This window comes from Diaphorina citri, unplaced genomic scaffold (assembly GCF_000475195.1).
Source record: "Diaphorina citri unplaced genomic scaffold, Diaci psyllid genome assembly version 1.1 scaffold209, whole genome shotgun sequence".
In the NCBI taxonomy this organism is placed as follows: Eukaryota; Metazoa; Arthropoda; class Insecta; order Hemiptera; family Psyllidae; genus Diaphorina; species Diaphorina citri.
The window spans coordinates 874-24,218 of NW_007377646.1; the positions used below are offsets into that span (position 1 = coordinate 874).

At 40.0% G+C, this 23,345-nt stretch overlaps 4 protein-coding genes and 1 long non-coding RNA gene across 5 annotated transcripts; 2 read left to right on the forward strand and 3 right to left on the reverse strand.

Annotated features, from left to right (window-relative positions):
* Nucleotides 1–396: 396 nt before the first annotated feature.
* On the reverse strand, nucleotides 397–2,535 carry LOC113466078 (the record flags this gene model as incomplete). The annotated part of the gene is made up of 3 exons (XM_026821184.1): nucleotides 2,223–2,535; nucleotides 1,618–1,774; nucleotides 397–525 (listed from the first exon to the last, which is right to left on the reverse strand). Coding segments are annotated over exons 1-3 (338 nt in total), but the record flags the coding sequence as incomplete, so codon positions are not given.
* A 282-nt stretch (nucleotides 2,536–2,817) lies between these two features.
* Nucleotides 2,818–5,946, reverse strand: LOC113466079 (ras guanine nucleotide exchange factor E-like). Its single transcript, XM_026821185.1, has 3 exons — nucleotides 5,277–5,946; nucleotides 4,787–5,214; nucleotides 2,818–4,746 (listed from the first exon to the last, which is right to left on the reverse strand). Exons 1-3 carry the CDS (start codon nucleotides 5,944–5,946, stop codon nucleotides 2,818–2,820), a joined length of 3,027 nt encoding a protein of 1,008 aa, XP_026676986.1.
* A 365-nt stretch (nucleotides 5,947–6,311) lies between these two features.
* On the reverse strand, nucleotides 6,312–11,559 carry LOC103506016. The gene is made up of 3 exons (XM_026821186.1): nucleotides 11,159–11,559; nucleotides 10,291–10,420; nucleotides 6,312–7,252 (listed from the first exon to the last, which is right to left on the reverse strand). The coding sequence occupies exons 1-3, from the start codon at nucleotides 11,336–11,338 to the stop codon at nucleotides 6,312–6,314; spliced, it is 1,251 nt and encodes a 416-aa protein (XP_026676987.1). The 5' UTR covers nucleotides 11,339–11,559.
* Nucleotides 11,560–17,531: 5,972 nt separating this feature from the next.
* On the forward strand, nucleotides 17,532–21,377 carry LOC103506017 (cell wall protein SED1-like). The gene is made up of 3 exons (XM_008470396.1): nucleotides 17,532–17,651; nucleotides 17,902–18,022; nucleotides 20,905–21,377. Exons 1-3 carry the CDS (start codon nucleotides 17,532–17,534, stop codon nucleotides 21,375–21,377), a joined length of 714 nt encoding a protein of 237 aa, XP_008468618.1.
* Nucleotides 21,378–21,509: 132 nt separating this feature from the next.
* On the forward strand, nucleotides 21,510–23,073 carry LOC113466081. Its single transcript, XR_003390595.1, has 2 exons — nucleotides 21,510–21,637; nucleotides 22,242–23,073. It is a non-coding gene; the product is annotated as an uncharacterized LOC113466081 (long non-coding RNA).
* Nucleotides 23,074–23,345: the final 272 nt, after the last annotated feature.

Genomic DNA, 23,345 nt, shown 5'->3' on the forward strand with positions numbered 1-23,345 from the left:
CAAAAGTAGATATTAGACCTAATGTAAATGCAGTTTGTGTTATTATGTCACAACTTTGGTGCTCACTGCAGCATTGTAGGATTTTTCCCAATATCTCAATAATCCTAACATCTAACATCCAATGTTTACCTACCATGCTGGCACCGGTCGCTATGCGCATTTATATGTCATAGCTACTCATTTTCCTCACGAGGCTGAGTGGGCCCCGCAACAGCCAGTCACGGAGTCAATCATTTGCTTGATACAAATTTCTTGACCCCGCCGGGAATCGAACCCGGGTCTCCCGCGTGCAAGGCGAGCGCAGTGACCACTACGCCATGGGAGCTGACAATACCTAGGTATATTAAGGACACAGAAAGTAAAGTAAGTATTTCAACTAAATGATCACTCTCGTACCTTATTTGTTGCGTCCGCATTTGGTTGTCCTCAGGAACGAACATACTGCCCACCATAGTTGTAAGAGAAGATAGCCAGCTCCCTCCTGTCTGGGCCTCGAGTTGATCCATAGCAAACTGAGTACAGAACCTGAACCAAGAGGAAAAAGAAGAATAGACCAGTTGCGCTTACATTCAAAGTCAAAGAGCAGAAAAAATAGACTTTTTTTTAAGAGGTTTGACAGAGGGAACTGTAACTGCTATGGTCTTATCGTCCCGAAATCGAAGAGAGAAGGAAGACCGGATAGGAGAAAGCCAGCCGTTCCGAGAACGAACATTATCCCATCAGGATAAAATCCGCCCCGAGCGGGAATCGAACCCGCGGCCTAGCGCTTACAAGGCCAATAATAGAAGAAATCGACAATCCAAGACGGGAAGAAAGTTTTTCTCGTTTCCATGGATACCGCCGCCGCTCTCATACGGTCTGGAAAATTGAAGCTTTGAGAGGCGACTTCCACGGCTCGAACAGGACCTAGAGAATTTTTAGTCCGTCCTTCCTTTATTATTACAACAGTAATAAAAAGGTATAAGGGACGGACTATTGTATTCGCTTCGGTGTCGTCTGTCGGTCTGTCTGTCGGTCGGTCGGTCGGTCGGTCGGTCGGTCGGTCGGTCTGTTCCCATAGAAGGACTTATCCAAACCTGGTCGACCTATATATCAAATTAAAGGTCTTTTTACCAGGATCACGAAAATGGTGGTGCAAATTTTGTCCAAAAAACCATAAAGCCAAAAATCCAAAAAAACTAGTTTTTTTTTAAATTGGTTTTGGTTACAAATCAATTGTGTTCGCAGAATATACAGAATTATAGGTAGGTACATACATTTTTTTTTTAAATTGGTTTTCCTTAAAAAATCTGATATAAATACTGCCGTGCTAAGCGAAAACGCCGTATGTAAAAAACCCTACTTTCGGGAAATCGAGTTTAAAGCTATCAATCTATACGGCAAACATACGTCTTTGACATACGGCAAAACGTTTTAGTGTAGTTTTTAAGGGGTTTAGGATAAAGAAAAAAATATTTGAACAAAATTTAGGATCATAGGAACCATTTAGCACCAAATACCAAAAATCGATTTTTTTTGACATACGGCGTTTTCGCTTAGCACGGCAGAAATTTCATCGATATCGGACAAACCGTTCCTAAGAGCGACATAAAGAACCTACTTCCTTGTCGAAATGACCAGTGGATTGGGGTGGTGGTAGATGGAACCAGGGTGGTATTGGCAGGGGGCGGGTTAGGGGCAGCGAGGGGGGCTTGGGGTGCACCTGGTTTGTACCAGTTTAGGCCGGTCTGATCCGGAGGTAGAACGATGTCAAACTCATTACAGGTGACCCGGACTAAAAAAAAAAAATGAAGGTTTTAAATATCTCCTTTTTAATTACCTACTATATTTTCTAAATAGTTTCCAATTTCTCTTTTAAGGGCATTAAACTGGTCCGGCCAAATGACCACAGTAAAAATGTTGTTTTGCTGTTATCTCGCAAACGGTAGGAGTCATCGAAAAAAAAAGGTAATGAATATAAATGGGGTCAATACACCTATTTAACATGTTTTTTACTTTCTATTACTATAGCATAGCGAGCTATACTAGTAATGAAAGTATTATTGCAATCGGTCCAATTTGTTTTTTCCTTTCAAGTCTAAAATTAAAATTTTGAAAGTGGGAAATAAAAACGGTGCGGCGCGCCAGTGGAAACACTTGTCTTAAAATAAAACAGAAAAGGAGCTTTACAACTGACAACAGAAAAATAATTATTTACAAATTTACATTGTTTATTTACTTACCGTAATTCAAACAATACAAACAACCAAGTGCCAGCACCCCAAGACTTTTCATGGTTAAATCCGAAACAGCCGGGCTTTACCAAATCCAACTGAAAACTCGAACTCCAGCTAAATTAATTGCTGATGGCCGGAACCGCAACTCAAACTTGGTTTAACTTGACCTGTTAAACTTTAAGTTAAACCAACTGGATTAAGCAGTCTGATTGGCTACAGGCTAGGAACAAAATCTGAATTTAAACTTGGTTCAAGTCTCGTTTTGATATCGATCTTAAGAGTACTTCTAAGAGCGAAAATCACAAGAGAGAAAATGATGCGAATTGTGGATTTTCCCTCAATTTTTTTTCATTAGTCTCTTACTGAAGTCATAAATCAGGGATAGAGACTATAGAGAGAGTAAAATACACTCGAGAACAATATTTTCATCCTAAACAGTCTGTACAATGGGTCAGTCCGATAAGGTCCGTTCTTGGAACGGCTGGCTTTCTCCTATCCTGTCTTATTTCTCTTTTCGCTGTCGGGATGGTCAAACCTTTGTTGCTACACTACTACAGAACCTACCCTCTGTCGAAAAAAAACTCTGCTTTCTATTACTAAATTAAAATCCACTGTTTTGGCTAGGTTCACTCATGTTACAATGCTTATTGTGGCATGTTTCACCAACGTTTGTGATGTATTGGTTATTCAATTTTGTTGTGCATTGATCTGGAGTGTTTTTGACAAGATTGTTTTCTAGATAGCTTCCTTTACTGCTTTGACCACCGTGTTCATCATTGGCATATCCACCAGTATTAGATCCAGAATTGGGATTTGCTTTTGATCCAATATTAGCGAGTCGACTATTGGTGTCATATGCAGCATTTGGTCCGCTATTCGTATTCCCATTGCTTCGACTATTATCGCTACCATTGCCCAGTTCCCAAATAGCGTTTGCCTTATACTCTATCAACTCATCAATGGTCTCAATCGCTTCCTCGTATTCGTAGAACAACTTCCTCGCTAATTCAGATTTCGTGTGATCTCGACACTTGTTCGGAAACAGTTTCATTCGCTTTTCAACGATCACCTGTTTTTGCTCCCGAAGTTCGGCGATTTTCCGTTGGAGGGCGTCCTGTTTGACTTTCACGTTTGAGGCTTCAGCGTTGGTATCGTTGGATGATTCGTTGGTTTGGTCGTGGACGTTTTCTTGGTTTTGACTAGACGCTTCGTCATGTTTCGCTTTCGGGTTTCGCTCTTGACGACAGACGTCTTGGTTTCGCGTTGACTGTTCACAGTGTCCGTTGGTGCCACTTTGGCTTGCAGAAGTTCCAACAGGGTCAGTCTTCCGATCATCCCCGCCTTTCCCAGCGTTTTTCAACCTCGCCACCAAAGAAGAGTTGGACAACTTATCGTTCGCGCCACCTGTGGCAGGATTGTTGGCACCTCGAACGCTCTGGTTGGAACAGTTGGACAGCTGGTCGTCCGGCTTTTTCGTCCGGACACTGTCGGTGGACTTGTTCTTATCGCCGGACTTGTTGAGGATGAAGTTCTTAATTTTCTTACCGGTCGTCGACCTTTCCTTCTCAGCCGGTTTTTCGGAAGAGCGCTCCGTTGAAGGACACCCTGAGGCCGTCACATTGTGGGACTTTCGAAAGCTAAATGCCCGACTTAGGGAAGACTTCTTCTTCCGCGGCTTTTCGCCGACGGACGTGGCTGCGCCACTTTTGTCGGAGACTGCCGCGACGGACAGGGCGGTCTCGGAGATTTCCGTCGAGTTGGAAATCTTGTAGTTCCTCATGGAAACGCTACCGAGGGTGTCTATGCTGGATTCTGTCTCTAAGAGGTTGTCTAGCTTCTTGTCACTTCCGTTCATAAGCGTTTCAATGACGTCACATTTCTTGTTCGTCTGTTTGTTTGTGTTTCCGTGAGGTGACTCCACTAGTGGTGTTGTTCCTTGGGGTGTTAGTCCCTGAGGGCTTCCATTGGGTTTGTCCGGTGCCCCGTTCGCGGTACTGGGAAGGTTTGGCGTACTGTCGTCAGTTTGACTTGAGGTTTCTGTTCTGTTGGGACCTGTTTGTTTCGGATCGGATAGACACAGAGTGTCTGGGTTTGTAGATTTGTTCGCTACGGTTTCTGGGTCTTTAGTGAGGATTGTGACATTGGGTGTGAATATAGTCGTTACTGTGTTTTGGTTAACTATTTCAGACACAAGGCTAGGTTGTTCTCGGGAAACGCTTTTTTTCGATTCTTTCGGACTTGTCGTCAGGCTACATTCGTTGTTGCCTTCGTTAGCGTTGTGCGTGGTCCGCACGTCTTTAGATGTACACGACGCATTTGACTTTGCGGTTTCGCACCCTCGCTCACTGGGTTCCGGCTGCGCATCCACTTTGATATCCGACGTCTTGCTCAGCGTAGCATTGCTGCTGCTGTCGTTCCCATCCGGTTTGACCGTCTTGTCGCTTTCCGTTGCGTCCTTCTCCCGTCCGAGGGTGTCCGCAAGGTAGCCTGGTTTCAACTTGTTGATGAGACTGTTAATATCCGCGAGCACCTCGCTTTTTGGGTTCTAATTCGTTTCTTTGGGGTCCTACTTTGTCTGGTTTGGGCTCTTTTTTGCCCGATCCGTCTTGGGTCAGTTTAGGGTCTACCCTATCGAGTTGGCTCGGTCTTTTATCTAGTTTGGGTTCGATTTTGTCCGTATGGTCTTGTACCTTGACCAAATGGGGTTCTAATTCGTTGCCTATTTTGTCAGATTCGGACTTTCCGTTGTCCATTTTGGGATCTACTTCTTCTTCTTGGTCTTCTACGTTTTCATTAGCATTATTATCTTTATGATTGCCATCACGATTGGCTTCATCAACAGGACTATTTTTTCCATCAATACGGATCTTCTCCTCGGTAACTTTGTCTTTATAAGTACCATCACTATTTGCTTCATCAATAGCGTTACCATTTTCTTCATTAGTTCTGTGAAGATTTAGTTCTTTATCACCATTCTCATCTTCTTCATCATGGAGGTCTTCACAGTTCGAATCACTCGCCAAGCTCGAATTATAAGCATCGCTACTGTTTCTTTATCACCATTCTCATCTTCTTCATCATGGAGGTCTTCACAGTTCGAATCGCTCGCCAAGCTCGAATTATAAGCATCGCTACTGCCCGGACTTCGGTCGCTTTCAGAGCCGCTCTCGACGCTACTTTTCCCGTCGCTACTCTCTTCGTCATCCGTTTCCTCGTCAATCTTGCACAGCGACGGGCGGCAAGCGGACCTCTTCCGCGTCTCTATAGCGTTCACTTTTCGCTCACACGGACTACCCGTCGCGGGTTTGTTCGCTCTAACGAAGTCGGAAGGGAGAGCGTTTTTCGCTCGAATTTGTTCGGCTAGAAACGGGTCTACCTGACTGTTTAAAACGTTTTGGGGTGCGAATTCTATACTCATATTTCGTAGACCAGTATTAACATTACCCATTTCATTTCCAATATATTGACTAGGGTTGTCCGTATGACTATCTATATACATCATATTAAAGATATCTCTAGTACCACAAATGTTAAAATTGTTCCAACTAAAATTACTAGAGTGATTGAAGACGTTTCCCATGTGATTGTCGGCTAGAAACGGGTCTACCTGACTGTTTAAAACGTTTTGGGGTGCGAATTCTATACTCACATTTCGTAGACCAGTATTAACATTACCTATTTCATTTCCAATATATTGACTAGGGTTGTCCGTATGACTATCTATATACATCATATTAAAGATATCTCTATTACCACAAATGTTAAAATTGTTCCTACTAAAATTACTAGAGTGATTGAAGACGTTTCCCATGTGATTGCCATGATTTAGGAAGTTATTCGTGTTCACACAGTGCCCGCTAATTGGATGATTAAGCAAGCTAATATTGGTATTTATATTGGCACTTCCATTATTATTCATCAGTCTATTGTTGAGTAAACCATTTTCCATTTCAACAGTTCCTAATCCACCGGAACAGTTCATTATTCCATTTCGAGCGCCTGCTAATTGGATGATTAAGCAAGCTAATATTGGTATTTATATTGGCACTTCCATTATTATTCATCAGTCTATCGTTGAGTAAACCGTTTTCCATTTCAACAGTTCCTAATCCACCGGAACAGTTCGTTATTCCATTTCGAGTGCCTGCTAATTGGATGATTAAGCAAGCTAATATTGGTATTTATATTGGCACTTCCATTATTATTCATCAGTCTATCGTTGAGTAAACCATTTTCCATTTCAACAGTTCCTAATCCACCGGAACAGTTCGTTATTCTATTTCGAGCGTTCCCTTGAAAGTCATCAACATTTCCTGTTGGGTTTTCAATAATCCTTGGTCCATTTCCGATATTCCCTTGTCCAACATTATTTAGTGTGCAAAGATTTCCGGGTTCATTTTCTATGTTCCCTAGTGTATTACCGACATTCACTATACCATTTCCTATCATACCGGGTTCATTTTGGACCATTCCATTTTGAATAATTCTCGTTCCATTTTCAAGGTTCCCTTGTGGATTGCCAACATTCCACAGTCCATTTTCAGGTCCAATTCCTCCGTTCTCTCGTCCAACCCCCATGGGGACACTGGTCATCTGCCGATTCCGCAGATAGTTAATAAACACCTCCTTGTTTATCTGTTCGCCACCAGGGGGCGTGCCCGCCTGGTACAAACTGTAAATATAACTCAAGAGGCTCACACAATTGCTAACATCATTCGCGAAAGCCGGCTCGTTGGAAATACAACACAGAACAATGGTTCTCATATTGTTTGGCACAAAGTCGAGTTGATTCTTACCTCGCACGGGCTTGACTAGGTTAGCATTGAATGCATCTTGCAGGAATTTATGAATGGCGGTGAAGTAGTTGGGGACTATGAATGGATATTTGTTGGCAATCACATCGTAAATGATCTGGTAGGAAGAGTTGTAGTATTCGTTGTAGCTGTGAATGGACTCCTCGATGAGGTTTTCGCTCTCGTTGGAGGTTAGGTCAATGAAGATGAGTTTGTTGTGTTTTGTGAGCTGGCCGTTGGACGGTAGGAAGAGTTGTAGTATTCGTTGTAGCTGTGGATGGACTCCTCGATGAGGTTTTCGCTCTCGTTGGAGGTTAGGTCAATGAAGATTAGTTTGTTGTGTTTTGTGAGCTGGCCGTTGGAGAGTTTGTAGATGTGGAAGGTGAACACTGCGTGGGAGAGGGAGGAGAGGTGGGTGTCAAGGGTTTTGGAGTTGCGCCGAGCCAGGCCCAGCTTAAGATAGTGGAGGACGTCGGTGTAGCTGGTGCATTGCATCTGGAAAGAGAGAAGGTGTGTGAGGTTCCGATTTATTATTATTTTTTGCTTTGGAATTGTGCTTGGGGCATGGTTAGATGTTATTAAATTTATATTTCTTGAAGGGGATTAATGAGACCTGTAACCCAACACCATTTTTTGAGGACATGGTTGACCCAGTTGTAAACTATTTGCTTGCCATGTATTTGTAGAAAGTCCCCAGTTCAATTCCCTCAGTGGATTGTAAATTGATTGCAAATTTTTCAAAGGGTACCTTTCTAGTATATTTATGTTGAACCAGCACCTAAATGGGAAATATTGTGTTTTTTTATTCTTTTTTCAGAAAGGCTGGCTTACTCCTACCATGTTGGAAAGTAGCACACCTGTCTTAAACCCTAGGTTGCTGTTTTGATTATTGCTCTAAGCAGACCTTATCTTGGAAAAAACAGCTGGATTTATCCTATCCTGTCCACCTTCTCTTTGGTTTTGGGTCAAAAAGACCTCATTATTTGCAATGTTCCCTATTTGCCATACCATTGGGAGCTTCGTTCAAGGACGAAACTCTGTCTAGAATATCCTTGGGTACACCTTGGAGAGGTTCCACGCCATCCTTCAAACCGGCAATATGGTTCACCTGGTCATTCAAAGTAAGATGAGCAATGTTGACCGCTAAGTTCGCCATATCTGGTTCAATCAAAGTGCATGCATTCAAAGCCGCACTTTTTGGTGTTAGTTCGGTAAGGGCCAGTTTGTGGTTGATGCTGTTGCCATATCTGGTTCAATCAAAGTGCATGCATTCAAAGCCGCACTTTTTGGTGTTAGTTCGGTAAGGGCCAGTTTGTGGTTGATGCTGTTCATTTTGTTAAGCCGTTCGTCTTCAACTGTGCCACGCGTTGTGTTTAGGCAATTATGCCCATCAACTTCAATGTCACCGCGTAGATCAAGGTTCCCTTCTCTGTTTTCCTTGCAATTCTTCACAATCTTAGCACAATTGTCGCACTCATTTAAACATTGCTTCAATTGACTTTGCCCAGATTCTCGTCTCAATTCATCATTCCCATCGGTTCCCTTTTGAACATTCCTTGTGCCAGTTTCATGAGCTGGCCCATTTCGGCTTTTCCGCTCCTTAGATCTCCGACTATCACGTCCTTTCGGTTCCTTCCTGTGTCTTCGAGTTTTCTTATCTCGACACTCAGGAGTTCCGGACGGAGACGCGTTAAAACTTTGCGAGGTCAACGGAGATTCAGTGGCGGAGAAACGACTGCCACGGCTGCCTTGCGATGGATTGCTTAACGGTGACTGAGGCTTTGCTTCGCCCGTTTCGTATGACGGCTGCCCCGTGAGCGGCACCATAGGTATGGCGGGCGACAAACCCCCAGCCCGGTGCATGAAAGACGCGAGGTAGTTGTGCGCAATGAACGCTTGGAAGGCGCTCGTATTCATCTGAAACGGAGCCGCCTGTAGGGATTCTACACCCGGGACGAGACCCTGTCCGGGGAACCCTTGGTTCCAGTTAGGCGGAATCGAAACTGGCGACCGGGCGTTGCACCCAAAATCCCCGCCAGGTTTTTGAGAATTCACAGGCGAACCGGACGTGTCTAGATGACTAAAGGGACTGTAGTGTTCCGTTCGCTGGGCACCAATCGCGGGATTGTCTTTGAAAACCGAAGGCGCTTGAGGAGTATTGACATTTGACGGTGGTAAACAGGTCACATCTGAGTATATTTGATGACTTACTTGATGAATTTGGTTTACATTTAGATTCTGTTTGTGCACATTTGGGTTGAGATTGTTTATATTTGGGTACATTTGATTGTTTACATACGGTTGACTGTTCATATTTGATTGAGGTAGATTATTTACACATCGATTCTGCACATTTAAATGATGGTTCACATTTGAGTACTGATTTACAGTTGATTGATTTAGACTGTTCATATTCGTTTGATTGTTTAAAGATTGATTTAGATTGTTTACGTTCGTATTTGGCCCAAGATTGTCCCCGGTTCGAGGTTGCTGAAAATCGGTCAGTCGCTGAACAACCAAATTGTCATTCAGGTACGCTCCTAACAAATTGTGTCCAATCGTTTGGTTACCCTGATAACTATTGATTTGATTAGTGTTTGGACTACTTCCAATGGTTCTATCATTTATACAGTGACTATCGATTGTTTTATTGTTGTAGAAAGTCCCCAGTTCAATTCCCTCAGTGGATTGTAAATTGATTGCAAATTTTTCAAAGGGTACCTTTCTAGTATATTTATGTTAAATCAGCACCTAAATGGGAAATATTGTGTTTTTCTAATCATTTTTCAGAAAGGCTGGCTTACTCCTACCATGTTGGAAAGTAGCACACCTGTCCTAAACCCTAGGTTGCTGTTTTGATTATTGCTCTAAGCAGACCTTATCTTAGAAAAAACAGCTGGATTTATCCTATCCTGTCCACCTTCTCTTTGGTTTTGGGACAAAAAGACCTCAGTATTTGCAATTTGATTTATCAAAAATCTTTTTCTTGTGTTTTATGGTGGTCCCAAATCTGTATTGTACCTCCCACAGAATGTGAGCCTTTCTGGCTGTATCCAGGAAGCAGGGGACTAAGGACCGCGGTCCCCTTTGGTAAGGGTGAAACCCAACATCATGAGCCAGCAGAGGGAGAGATCTAAAGGTACATATGTACTCAAGTAGGTCCCATGATTGAGTTAAGCATTGCTGATCATCAGGGTTTCTGTAAGTCCTTCATTTTTCTGGCAGGGGGACCTTAATCAGGGAACAGACTAGTGTCTTGCTGTGGGTCTATAAATCAGGATGTTTGTAGATGTGGAAGGTGAACACTGCGTGGGAGAGGGAGGAGAGGTGGGTGTCAAGGGTTTTGGAGTTGCGCCGAGCCAGGCCCAGTTTGAGATAGTGGAGGACGTCGGTGTAGCTGGTGCATTGCATCTGGAAAGAGAGAAGGTGTGTGAGGTCCCGATTCATTATTTTTTGCTTTGGCATTGTGCTTGGGGCATGGTTAGATGTTATTAAATTTATATTTCTTGAAGGGGATTAATGAGACCTGAAAGCCAACACCATTTTTTGGGGACATGGTTGACCCAGTTGTAAACTATTTGCTTGCCATGTATTTGTAGAAAGTATTATTTTTTGCTTTGGCATTGTGCTTGGGGCATGGTTAGATGTTATTAAATTTATATTTCTTGAAGGGGATTAATGAGACCTGAAACCCAACACCATTTTGAGACCTGAAACCCAACACCATTTTTTGGGGACATGGTTGACCCAGTTATAAACTATTTGCTTGCCATGTAGTTGTAGAAAGTCCCCAGTTCAATTCCCTCAGTGGATTGTAAATTGATTGCAAATTTTTCAAAGGGTTCCTTTCTAGTATATTTATGTTGAACCAGCACCTAAATGGGAAATATTGTGTTTTTTTTAATCCTTTTTCAGAAAGGCTGGCTTACTCCTACCATGTTAGAAAGTAGCACACCTGTCTTAAACCCTAGGTTGCTGTTTTGATTATTGCTCTAAGCAGACCTTATCTTAGAAAAAACAGCTGGATTTATCCTATCCTGTCCACCTTCTCTTTGGTTTTGGGACAAAAAGACCTCAGTATTTGCAATTTGATTTATCAAAAATCTTTTTCTTAAAAAAAGTGTCCAAAATCTATTGAATTTCAATTACCTTACTCACTCCATGTATATGAGTGTACCCAAGCTCATCTATATCGAGCACAAAGCTCCCTCGTGTTTCCTCTCCAACAGAGAGCAAGTCTATCACAATATCATTGTAGATTTCTATAAAACTGACATAGTACAGGTATTGTATTCCCGTTTTGACTTCTAATATGAGTAGGCGGCTCATTGTATCGTAGATAAAGCGAGGGAGAATGCCCTTGGATGGCTCGTGATCAATGTTACGCTCGTCTCCGATGAGAGTGTAGGTTTTGCCATTCCCATATGGACCTGAAGGACAGAAATGTATTTAATTTAGAAAATAATGCTAATTTGTATTTACCTACTGCTAGAATCATGGGTTGCACTAGATTTACAAAGATCACTGATATGATTGCATAGGTATTTTCTCTCAAGAGAGGAGCAACCAGACAAATAATGATAAAATACTGAAATAAAATGAAAACAAACAGTGAACATTTACTACCTGTTTCGATTTTTTTTTTGAACAGAAACGTGGAAAAACTCAAAAAAGGAGAAATATTGAAATACAAGGGTCAAGAATATATATATTTTTTTTTAATTATTTTATCCACCAAAATTCAATAAAACATTAATAATTACATATTAAATGATGGTTAATTCTGGTAAAAATGGAATAGGTACAAGACAAACTATATTTTCATCATGCTGAACATGGTATGAGAAATAAGGTGTTCAAACACAACTTTTTTGTTCAAAATCTTTTTATTTTGCAACAAAATAACAACATAAGTTTCCAATAACATTACCCATGTTTTTTCCCATGTTTTTATTCCATTACTGTAGAATTACAACTTTCTGTCAGTGAAAATATGACAGAAATGTAGTAGATCCATAGGTAAGTTTTACATTAGATTAGCATGGTCTAAAGACAGGGGAAAGTATCAAACCTATAACTTCCTAACTATCAGTCAGATAGGAAATGAAAGTTACACCATTCAATTTGGCATGAAAAATCACATGAAATTGACCATTTGGTTATTCTAGTTGCTACAACGGAAAGTTTTTAATGCCTTGTATAAAATCAGTAAATTGTCTTGACTTTGTCAAGTCTCGAACCCATAACTCCTAAACTGTGAGTCGGATGGTTCTGAAACTTCTGAAAGTAGCACCAATTGATTTCTCAGTAAAAAGTACATTGACATATTTCTTTGTCCCAAAAATATAAACTGGCAACCTTTGAGGTTCTAAAACCTTCGAGGAGTCAAAATGACTCCTTGGGCATCCAAGGTAATTCTTTTTTTCACATGGAAATATTGGCCGTAAAGACTTCAAATTTGAACCATATGTGTAACTAAAAAAAAAAAGAAAATATTAAATCCCAGCATTTTATGTCCTATGTGCCATAATGGTCAAAAAAATCTTAGTTTGAAAATGAAAAGGAGTCATTTTGACTCCATCAGGCATCCTTGTGTTAAATTGGCTGGCTCGTCCTGAACCACAGTCAACCACAAAAAAAAAAAAAAATACTCATGCAAATGATTCATTCCGTGACTGGTTGTTGCAGGGTCAGCCTCGTGAGGAAAATGAGAAGCTATGTAAAATATAAATGCCCATAGCTACCGGTGCTAGCATGGTATTTGAACATTGGGTGTTGGGATTTTTGAGATATTTGGAGAATCCTACAATGCTGCAGGGAGCACCAAAATCATCAATCAATCCATAATCGTTTCATCATGGGGCGGGTCCATGTACGAAGCCTTCCCCATTTCGATCCTTGTATTTCTGCTCCCTCTCAATAGGTTTCATTTTGATTTCCTTCGTTATTTATTATTATTAAGCTTGTACGATTATTTCTCTCCTGTTGTTCTAGGTATTTGATCCTGATTTGAGTCGTGAGAAACTATGGGAAATGTTGGATAATATCATGAACATGTATAACATGAACCCATCTCACCAATATTCCGTACACCACTGAGGTTAAACAACGCTCGTCTTGGTGAGTATTTGGATGGGTATCATTGTCATTGGAGGAATTAAGGAGCGCCCCGCCAAGTCAAAATAGTTTGACAGTTCAAAGTAGCCCTCACTAGGCTAAATTTCTGTCTGTTAATGTGATTTCTCAATTATTTAGCCTTAAGATACCATGTTTGTTACTTACAATTACACGATGCGCATTTTAAGTAACAAACATGGTATCTTAAGGCTAAATAATTGAGAAATCACATTGATTGATCTCAGGTACCATAAGCATTGTACAAAACAATACAGTTCTGTCTGTTATGCTGGAATACCTGATTTTGTCCTCTTTCACAAGGGAACAGCTCGATTGATTTTGACGATTTTCTTTTTTGGTGTTGGTGTTGTATGTGTTATGATTGGGTTGGATTGGTTATGTTGAAGAATGTTTGAGCCAGTTGCTAGGTTGCTACTGAAAATTGTCTTTTTTTTATCATGATTCAGATTTGAGGCACATAGATTGATAATATTTTTGTGAATACCCTGGATTACATTGGCAGACCAAACACCTGACGTGTTGTTTTCCGTGAACTCTTTGTCTATTTGATCTCGGACTTTGGTCAAAGTGGGTGCTATTGGGGTCAAATTGGAAATACCCTGGATTACATTGGCAGACCAAACACCTGACGTGTTGTTTTCCGTGAACTCTTTGTCTATTTGATCTCGGACTTTGGTCAAATTGGGTGCTATTGGGGTCAAATTGGGTTCTATTGGGGTCAAATTAAGTTCTATTGGGGCCAGATTGGGTTTTATTGGAGCCAAACTGGGTACTAATTTGTTTCGTTTGGGTCCCATTTTGTCCGCTTTGGGTTCTAATTCGTTTCTTTGGGGTCCTACTTTGTCTGGTTTGGGCTCTTTTTTGCCCGATCCGTCTTGGGTCAGTTTAGGGTCTAGCCTATCGAGTTGGATCGGTCTTTTATCTAGTTTGGGTTCCATTTTGTCCGTATGGTCTTGTACCTTGACCAAATGGGGTTCTAATTCGTTGCCTATTTTGTCAGATTCGGACTTTCCGTTGTCCATTTTGGGATCTACTTCTTCTTCTTGGACTTCTACGTCTACATTAGCATCATGAGGACCTGTGCTTTCCCTTTGAATTATGATAAAACCTTTGTAACCCCCAGCTAGCCAGGCTGGTTTAGGTTTGGCTGCTCTGGTCCTGATTTATAGCCCCACAGCAAGACACTAGTCTGCTCTCTGATTAAGGTTCCCCTGCCAGAAAAATGAAGGACTTATAGAAACCCTGATGATCAGCAATGCTTAACTCCATCATGGTACCTACTTGAGTACATATGTACCTTTAGATCTCTCCCTCTGCTGGCTATTCATGATGTTGGGTTTTACCCTTACCAAAGGGGACCTCAGTCCTTAGTCCCCTGCTTCCTGGATACAGCCAGAAAGGCTCACATTCTGTGGGAGGTACAATACAGATTTGGGACCACCATAAAACACTTTAGAACTGGAGGTCCAGTTGTTCTAGGGGGGAACACTGTTTCTGAGGGAATTAGAGGACCAGAAGGTTTTCTCGGGGTTCAAATTAAAGTGGAAAGAAGGAGAGAGGTCTGGGTGTAGGCAACGGCCAATTATTGATGATTTCCTTTATATTTAGCTCCTAATTTTACTGAAATTTCAACTTTTTGATCAAAAATTCAAAAAGCACAAAAAAATTGAAGAAAGTTGTTGAAATTTTTTAAAACTTTTAAAAGCAAAAAATCTGCATCTGGGGGCATCGGTTTGTTGAAATACCATGAAAAGAAATACCGTACACCGTACGGTAACACGTTTTTCCGTACTTGGAAAAATACGAATCCGCTGCGCTCGTACCTCCTTGAAAAGTAAACAAACGAGTGGCGGTAAATTTTGAAATTTATCCGGATTTTTGTGAAGTTTTCGGTCCGACAGTCCGACCGACCGAAAGCGGAAACCTAAACCCTATCAGGAGGCAGGAGGTAACACCGTAATAGTCAAATTTGCCTTTGTCAGTTTGCAAACTAGATAAGTCATCAAGAAATCACAAACTGAGCTAAGGACCTACCTTCTCTGGCTCTGGTGTTTTCCTGTGACCGCTATACAAAAACCTGTTCATCATCATCCTGTCAATAGCTGAACCAAAATGCTAGAAGGAGACCCTTCTGGTAGTACAACAGTTGTGGCTATTGATCAACCAAATGAAGTGAATGATAGCACACCAGTCAAATATATTGACAAAATCGATTATGTTAACAACATCAGTGTATTCAATGCTGTCCGATTCATATTTGAAATTGGTGAGTGATGGAAATTTTATTTGTCCTGGGGGCCACTATATTAGGCCAGCCACTCAGTTCCAGGTAGGTATACCATTCTAGTGGACTACTCCCAAATAGACGTGTATATGAGGAAATGTATTGATAAGTTGTAAGTATTGTAGGGGGATGTAACAAACTATTGAAAATACGCTTTGTTTAGAATGTGGAAGTATTTTGAACGGACTAAATGGTTGTTTTTATGAGGAAATATATTGATAAGTTGTGAAGAAGTACCAAAGTATTGTAGGGGGATGTAACAAACTATTGAAAGTACGCTTTGTTTAGAATGTGGAAGTGTTTTGAACGTACTAAATAGACGTGTGTATGGGGAAATGGAAAGTTGTGAGATTGTAAAGAAATTATTGTAGGAGAAGTAAAAAATAAATAATAACATAAAGTTTATATTGATCACTGCACATCACGAATTTTCCTCATTTATTAAGTACTTGGGTATAGGGCAGGGGTTTCCAACTTCGATATGTATGCGGGCCACATGCTACATTGGGAGGTACTTCGCGGGCCACATAATATGTGCCCCTATGTACATAGGGGAACATTGTAGTAACAGCCCCCCCCCATTCCCCAACTTTTCAGAAATGTAGTCCGATCGAACTTTGAGTGCCGCAGGCGAAATTTTTCAAAAAGTATTCACCTAATGAACACTAAAGCGGGTCAGTTTCCAAGACTCAATGATAACTACACTTTAGGTAAGTTTGTACAAATCTCAAAAAGCTTTGCGGGCCACAAAAATGGTCTGGCGGGCCACATGTGGCCCGCGGGCCGCTAGTTGGAAACCCCTGGTATATGGGTTCAATATCACTTTTAACAACTTACACAAATATCAATCTATGTGCCTCAATTCTGAATCATGATAAAAAGACAATTTTCAGTAGCAACCTAGCAACTGGCTCAAACATTCTTCAACATAACCAATCCAACCCAATCAACACATACAACACCAACTCCAAAAAAGAAAATTGTCAAAATCAATCGAGCTGTTCCCTTGTGAAAGAGGACAAAATCAGGTATTCCAGCAAATCAATTAATTGAAGACAGTCGGAGAAAGCGTGGAGCATTTGTGAAAATGCCACCAACTCAAGTGACCGGTTTAAATGGGCAACTAATAGGTCTAAATGGACAAATAATTGGTCCTGGTCCTAATGGACAAGTAATAGGATCAGATGGGCAATTGATAAGTCCCAATAACCAACTAATGGGTCCCAATGGTCCACTGATGGGACCAAATGGGTTATTGATGGGGTCAAATATGCTGGCTGAACCAAACACCCAACAAGCCCAGCCAAATATGCACCTCGGAAACCCACCGATTTCAAGGCATCTATTCCCAAACAATCATGTCCCAATGTCCTATTACTTCGGACCAAACAACTTCAACAACTTCCCAACTATGGCCCATAGCGTGCAAAACAATGTCCACACTATGATAAACCAGCAAAACAAGGCTATAAACCATCTCGTTCCTAATCTACACCCCAAGTAGGTACCATGATGGAGTTAAGCATTGCTGATCATCAGGGTTTCTATAAGTCCTTCATTTTTCTGGCAGGGGAACCTTAATCAGGGAGCAGACTAGTGTCTTGCTGTGGGGCTATAAATCAGGACCAGAGCAGCCAAACCTAAACCAGCCTGGCTAGCTGGAGGTTACAAAGGTTTTATCATAATTCAAAGGGAAAGCACAGGTCCTCATGATGTTTGACTGTGGTTTGTTTGGACTGCTGGAGGAAAGTTTTATGTCTTTGAGTTCAATAAACCAGGTTACTTAATTCAATAAATTTCTTATATTCTTACAGATCTTTCCACATGTCCTCTCAAACAACCACTGAATTTTAACCACTCATAATTCAAAGGGAAAGCACAGGTCCTCATGATGTTTGACTGTGGTTTGTTTGGACTGCTGGAGGAAAGTTTTATGTCTTTGAGTACAATAAACCAGGTTACTTAATTCAATAAATTTCTTATATTCTTACAGATCTTTCCCCTTGTCCTCTCAAACAACCACTGAATTTTAACCATCCCCCGTACCTCTAACCCCTGTAGCCATCTCTATCAACCCCATCACCACAAACAGCTTCCATCATGACTCCACAAAACAATCTGGCAGTGCAGATTGCCATGCGAATCAAGGAAGTTGAAACAACCAACCAGTATTTTATGTATGACACTGTGTGTCTGTCACTCGCACAGGAGTTTGATCTGGTGAGCCTTGTAGTTCAGTATGGAAGCGTCGTGATGAAAATCCTGGGGAAAAAAGTTATAGAATAAAAATATGACAGCCACGGAGAAGAAATAGAATAAAAATATGATTCCCGGCGCGGTCGAAGTTTTTTCGGCTCTGTGTTTGGAGTTCGGGGTGCACTCATCGTGAGGACAATTGAGTAGCAAGTAGCGACCAGTGGCGGCATTACCAGGGTAAAAAGAAAAATTATAGATATGTCAGAAATTGCAGATTGCCATGCGAATTAAGGAAGTTGAAACAACCAACCAGTATTTTATGTATGACACTGTGTGTCTGTCACTCGCACAGGAGTTCATTGCTGGTGATCATCACATGACATTTGTCACTTATGGTGAGTACTAACTGAAACTGTCTGGCTAGGAGACGTTAAACAGAGAGAAGACTAGCATCTGGCTGTTGAATGGTGTAACTTTCATTTCCTATCTGACTGATCGTTAGGAAGTTATAGGTTTGATACTTTCCCCTGTCTTTAGACCATGCTAATCTAATGTAAAACTTACCTATGGATCTACTACATTTCTGTCATATTTTCACTGACAGAAAGTTGTAATTCTACAGTAATGGAATAAAAACATGGGAAAAAACATGGGTAATGTTATTGGAAACTTATGTTGTTATTTTGTTGCAAAATAAAAAGATTTTGAACAAAAAAGTTGTGTTTGAACACCTTATTTCTCATACCATGTTCAGCATGATGAAAATATAGTTTGTCTTGTACCTATTCCATTTTTACCAGAATTAACCATCATTTAATATGTAATTATTAATGTTTTATTGAATTTTGGTGGATAAAATAATTAAAAAAAAATATATATATTCTTGACCCTTGTATTTCAATATTTCTCCTTTTTTGAGTTTTTCCACGTTTCTGTTCAAAAAAAAAATCGAAACAGGTAGTAAATGTTCACTGTTTGTTTTCATTTTATTTCAGTATTTTATCATTATTTGTCTGGTTGCTCCTCTCTTGAGAGAAAATACCTATGCAATCATATCAGTCACTCGCACAGGAGTTCATTGCTGGTGATCATCACATGACATTTGTCACTTATGGTGAGTACTAACTGAAACTGTCTGGCTAGGAGTTGTTAAACAGAGAGAAGACTGTTCTTGAATTTTGGTGGATAAAATAATTTAAAAAAAAAAAAATAATAATAATTTTGACCCTTGTATTTCAATATTTCTCCTTTTTTGAGTTTTTCCATGTTTCTGTTCAAAAAAAAAAAAAATCGAACCAAACAGGTAGTAAATGTTCACTGTTTGTTTTCATTTTATTTCAGTATTTTATTATTATTTGTCTGGTTGCTCCTCTCTTGAGAGAAAATACCTATGCAATCATATCGTCAATACATTTCCTCATATACACGTCTATTTGGGAGTAGTCCACTAGAATGTCGCGCACGAGCTCGTTCAAAATACTTCCCGATTCGATATGCAGCGTGTTGTCTAGTGTTTAAATTCTTTGTTACTTCCCTCACAATACTTTGGTACTTCCTCAGAACTTATCAATACACTTCCTCATATACACGTCTATTTGCGAGTAATCGACTAAAATGTCGCGTGTCAGGTCAACCTGATAGTGTGTGTGTGCTCATCAGGTGTCAGGTCTACCTGATAATGAATGGCTGGCCTTAGTATGTACTTATTTATATTGCTGAACAAAAGCCGTAAAGTTCCTGTACCCTAGGCGTAGGTGACTATTTTCATTGCTGTAAAAAAAAAACATACCTAAGCTAGGTTTGAATCTAAACTCTCTGAAGCCAACTGTTCACTACTATGGTGTTTTCTACAGCCTGCATGGATTTAGGGTCATACGTAAAGAGCCCACCTGAGGCTTAGGTGTGGGGCAAACAGCCCTGAAGGCCATACGCTTCCATGAATTTATTAAGGGCTTACCTGCCTTGGTGGTGTAGTGGTCAAGGCGCTTGCCTGGTAAACAGGAGGGCGTGGGTTCAATCCCAGCCATGAAATTTAGAACATATTCAAAGAAGAAAAAAAATGGTACTTTTGGGAGACACTTTGCGAAAATTAAATGGTACTCTAAGGGGTTAATATTATGAAGGGAGTGGATAATTCAAAGCTGCAATATTTTATTAGACTAACAGGTATTTCATCTACACCTACTGCTTTAGTGTTATTTAATGACTTAATTGCTTCATCAATTTCTTTATGATTTACTGGGTGTAACTCTAAACAAGCTTCATTGTAAGGAATGTGAGATAGGTATATTTATGTTGCCAGAGATGTTAGTATCTTGACAGATATTGACTAATTCTTTATTGATTAAGTTACTCTTCAGTTGTAAATCTGTTACTTCATTGTTATTGTCGTAAATTTTAATTGTTTTAATATAGATCGGCAAGATCACGATCAAAAGCGACGAGCACATTGAGGAGCTAAACAAAAACCTGGGCCGTTGGACGAAAATCTTGGGCAAGTTCGAAAAGCGAATCGACGACGAGAAAGCCAAGAAGGTTCGCCCTTCTGTGGCACCATTCCTGGCCGCTCAACCCGCTAAAAAACCTCCCCGCTCTTCTTTTTTGGTCCCGGAACTTTTCTGTTATGACTTCGGGAGAATAGCCTTGTAATCACTAGGTCACGCGTTTTTAGGTTTTTTATGTGTATTTTTATTTCTAGTTTTATTCACAATATGCCAGGTAGCTTTAGTTTTATTCTTGGCTTGATTTTTAAATTGTGTATTCGTGTTTTTCTTATATTGGTTTATGTCGTATATTAGTTTGTTTTTGTATTGGTTGTATTTGCCTTTATCTGTAACCTCTTTGTAATTGTTTCTACCTATTTATGCTTAATCATGGGAATTTTTTTTTAACATCTTCGACCTGAACCTGTTCTGTTGTATGTATATTTTTGTTGTAAATGTATTCCTTCTGTGAATGTATTATTTTATTTATTTTATTCAGTATTTTTTAACATCTTCGACCTGAACCTGTTCTGTTGTATGTATATTTTTGTTGTAAATGTATTCCTTCTGTGAATATCCTGAACGGATAATTTTCGTTCTCGGAACGGCCGGCTTTCTCCTTTCCTGTCTTCCTTCTCTCTTCTATTTCGGGACGATAAGATTTTCCTTCTCTCTTTTATTTCGGGACGATAAGATTTTCCTTCTCTCTTCTATTTCGGGACGATAAGATTTTACTCCTCTCTGATTACTCGTGAAAAACTTGAACCTCATATCGCTCGTTCAATTTCTTTCAGCCACTACTCAAAGTGCGAACGAAACTACCCTGTCAATCTCTTCATCAACCAATGCCCCTAATTCAACCTCACCTGAGGCGCCTAAAGATGGAGCAACCTCAAGTGAGGCCCCCAAAGATGATTCAACGTCTTCAAGCGATGCCCCTAAAGACGCACCTACGTCAAGTGAAGCCCCTAAGGATACTTCGTCCACTGAAGCTCTTAAAGATGCTCCGTCCACTGAAGCTCTTAAAGATGCTCCGTCAAGTGAGGCCCCTAAAGATGCTCCGTCAAGTGAGGCCCCTAAAGATGCTCCGTCAAGCGAGGCCCCTAAAGATGGAGTAACCCCCAGTGAGGCCCCTAAAGATGGCACGGCAGCCCCTGGCTCCCCCTCATATTTGGCCTCTAGTGTCCATCTCAAAGTGACCCTACTTTTTTATGTCGCTACTCGAACCCCCGGCCCCCGAATTACCAGTCCCAGGCCACAGTTCTAACACTGAGCGCTGGGGCTTTTCCTACAGTATTATTTATTTTATGTCATATTGTGATTTCATTGTACATGTTTTTTATTTGTGTGTGGTGTTATAAAATTGTGATCTTTAAATTGTAAGTACACTGAGCGCTGGGGCTTTTCCTACAGTATTATTTATTTTATGTCATATTGTGATTTCATTGTACATGTTTTTTATTTGTGTGTGGTTTTATAAAATTGTGATCTTTAAACTGTAAGTTACCTTCCCTACGAACATTTTAGGTTTTTTTCCTACAGTATTATTTATTTTATGTCATATTGTGATTTCATTGTACATGTGTTTTATTTGTGTGTGGTTTTATAAAATTGTGATCTTTAAATTGTAAGTTACCTTCCCTACCAACATTTTAGGTTGGGTAATTGTTGGCCTTTATGTTTTGGTGGTTGGCAAAATGTACAAGTTGGCGTGCTGTCTTACCGTTGGCCATCAACAGTTCGCCAGCAATGGGCCAACCCTACGATTTCCCAATCACCGATGTTGTTAGGGATGTCTCCTTGGTTTTGAAATGTCTAAAATACATTGTGAGAAAAACATCTCTACCCTGTCTGAAATTATTTGGGGAAAAAATCACCAATTTTGTGATTTTTTCCCCAAATAATTAATTTTATCTAGGTAATTAATTTTATTTTTAATATAGTTCTTAATTTTATCTCTCAAAATATTGTTGTTTTTTTTACGGAACCCAACCCAAATTTTTTTAAATAAATACAGTATTATTTATTTTATGTCATATTGTGATTTCATTGTACATGTGTTTTATTTGTGTGTGGTTTTATAAAATTGTGATCCTTAAATTGTAAGCTACCTTCCCTACCAACATTTTAGGTTTGGTAATTGTTGGCCTTTATGTTTTGGTGGTTGGCAAAATGTACAAGTTGGCGTGCTGTCTTAGCGTTGGCCATCAACAGTTCACTAGCAATGGGCCAACCCTACGATTTCCCAACCACTGATGTTCTTAGGGATGTCTCCTTGGTTTTGAAATGTTAAAAATACATTGTGAGAAAAACATCTCTACCCTGTCTGAAATTATTTGGGGCAAAAATCACCAATTTTGTGATTTTTTTCCCCAAATAATTAATTTTATCTAGTTAATTAATTTTATTTTTAATATAGTTCTTAATTTTATCTCTCAAAATATTGTTTTTTTTTTACGGAACCCAACCCAATTTTTTTTAAATGAAAATTGTATTTTGCATAATTAAACTCATAAATAATATTTATGTACCTATAATTGTGTATATTCTGTGAATACAATTGATTTGTAACCTCATTGTAATGTGTAACCTCTTTGTAATTGTTTCTACCTATTTATGCTTAATCATAGGATTTTTTTTAACATCTTCGACCTTAACCTGTTCTGTTGTATGTATATTTTTGTTGTAAATGTATTCCTTGTGTGAATGTATTATTTTATTCAGTATTATTTTATTTTATTTTAGGAAAATAGCAAGAAGTGTCCATCTCAAAGTGACCCTACTTTTTTATGTCGCTACTCGAACCCCCGGCCCCCGAATTACCAGTCCCAGGCCACAGTTCTAACACTGAGCGCTGGGGCTTTTCCTACAGTATTATTTATTTTATGTCATATTGTGATTTCATTGTACATGTGTTTTATTTGTGTGTGGTTTTATAAAATTGTGATCCTTAAATTGTAAGCTACCTTCCCTACCAACATTTTAGGTTTGGTAATTGTTGGCCTTTATGTTTTGGTGGTTGGCAAAATGTACAAGTTGGCGTGCTGTCTTAGCGTTGGCCATCAACAGTTCGCCAGCAATGGGCCAACCCTACGATTTCCCAACCACTGATGTTCTTAGGGATGTCTCCTTGGTTTTGAAATGTTAAAAATACATTGTGAGAAAAACATCTCTACCCTGTCTGAAATTATTTGGGGAAAAAATCACCAAATTTTTCTTAATTTTATCTCTCAAA

What these genes read in the sequence shown, in the direction of transcription:
- LOC103506016 (XM_026821186.1), bottom strand. Translation starts at nt 11,338, where the DNA reads ATGAGCCGCCTACTCATATTAGAAGTCAAAACGGGAATACAATACCTG. An exon ending in ATATACATGGAGTGAGTAAG is followed by an intron (nt 10,421 to 11,158) that starts GTAATTGAAATT and finishes CTCTCTTTCCAG; the next exon opens with ATGCAATGCACCAGCTACAC. An exon ending in CACCTTCCACATCTACAAAC is followed by an intron (nt 7,253 to 10,290) that starts ATCCTGATTTAT and finishes AACTCTTCCTAC; the next exon opens with CGTCCAACGGCCAGCTCACA.
- LOC113466079 (XM_026821185.1), bottom strand. Translation starts at nt 5,946, where the DNA reads ATGTATATAGATAGTCATACGGACAACCCTAGTCAATATATTGGAAAT. An exon ending in TGATGAAGAAGATGAGAATG is followed by an intron (nt 5,215 to 5,276) that starts GTGATAAAGAAA and finishes CGAACTGTGAAG; the next exon opens with ACCTCCATGATGAAGAAGAT. An exon ending in AAGAGCCCAAACCAGACAAA is followed by an intron (nt 4,747 to 4,786) that starts GTAGGACCCCAA and finishes CCAAAAAGCGAG; the next exon opens with GTGCTCGCGGATATTAACAG.
- LOC103506017 (XM_008470396.1), top strand. Translation starts at nt 17,532, where the DNA reads ATGACTCCACAAAACAATCTGGCAGTGCAGATTGCCATGCGAATCAAG. An exon ending in TCGCACAGGAGTTTGATCTG is followed by an intron (nt 17,652 to 17,901) that starts GTGAGCCTTGTA and finishes CAGAAATTGCAG; the next exon opens with ATTGCCATGCGAATTAAGGA. An exon ending in CATGACATTTGTCACTTATG is followed by an intron (nt 18,023 to 20,904) that starts GTGAGTACTAAC and finishes AATTTCTTTCAG; the next exon opens with CCACTACTCAAAGTGCGAAC.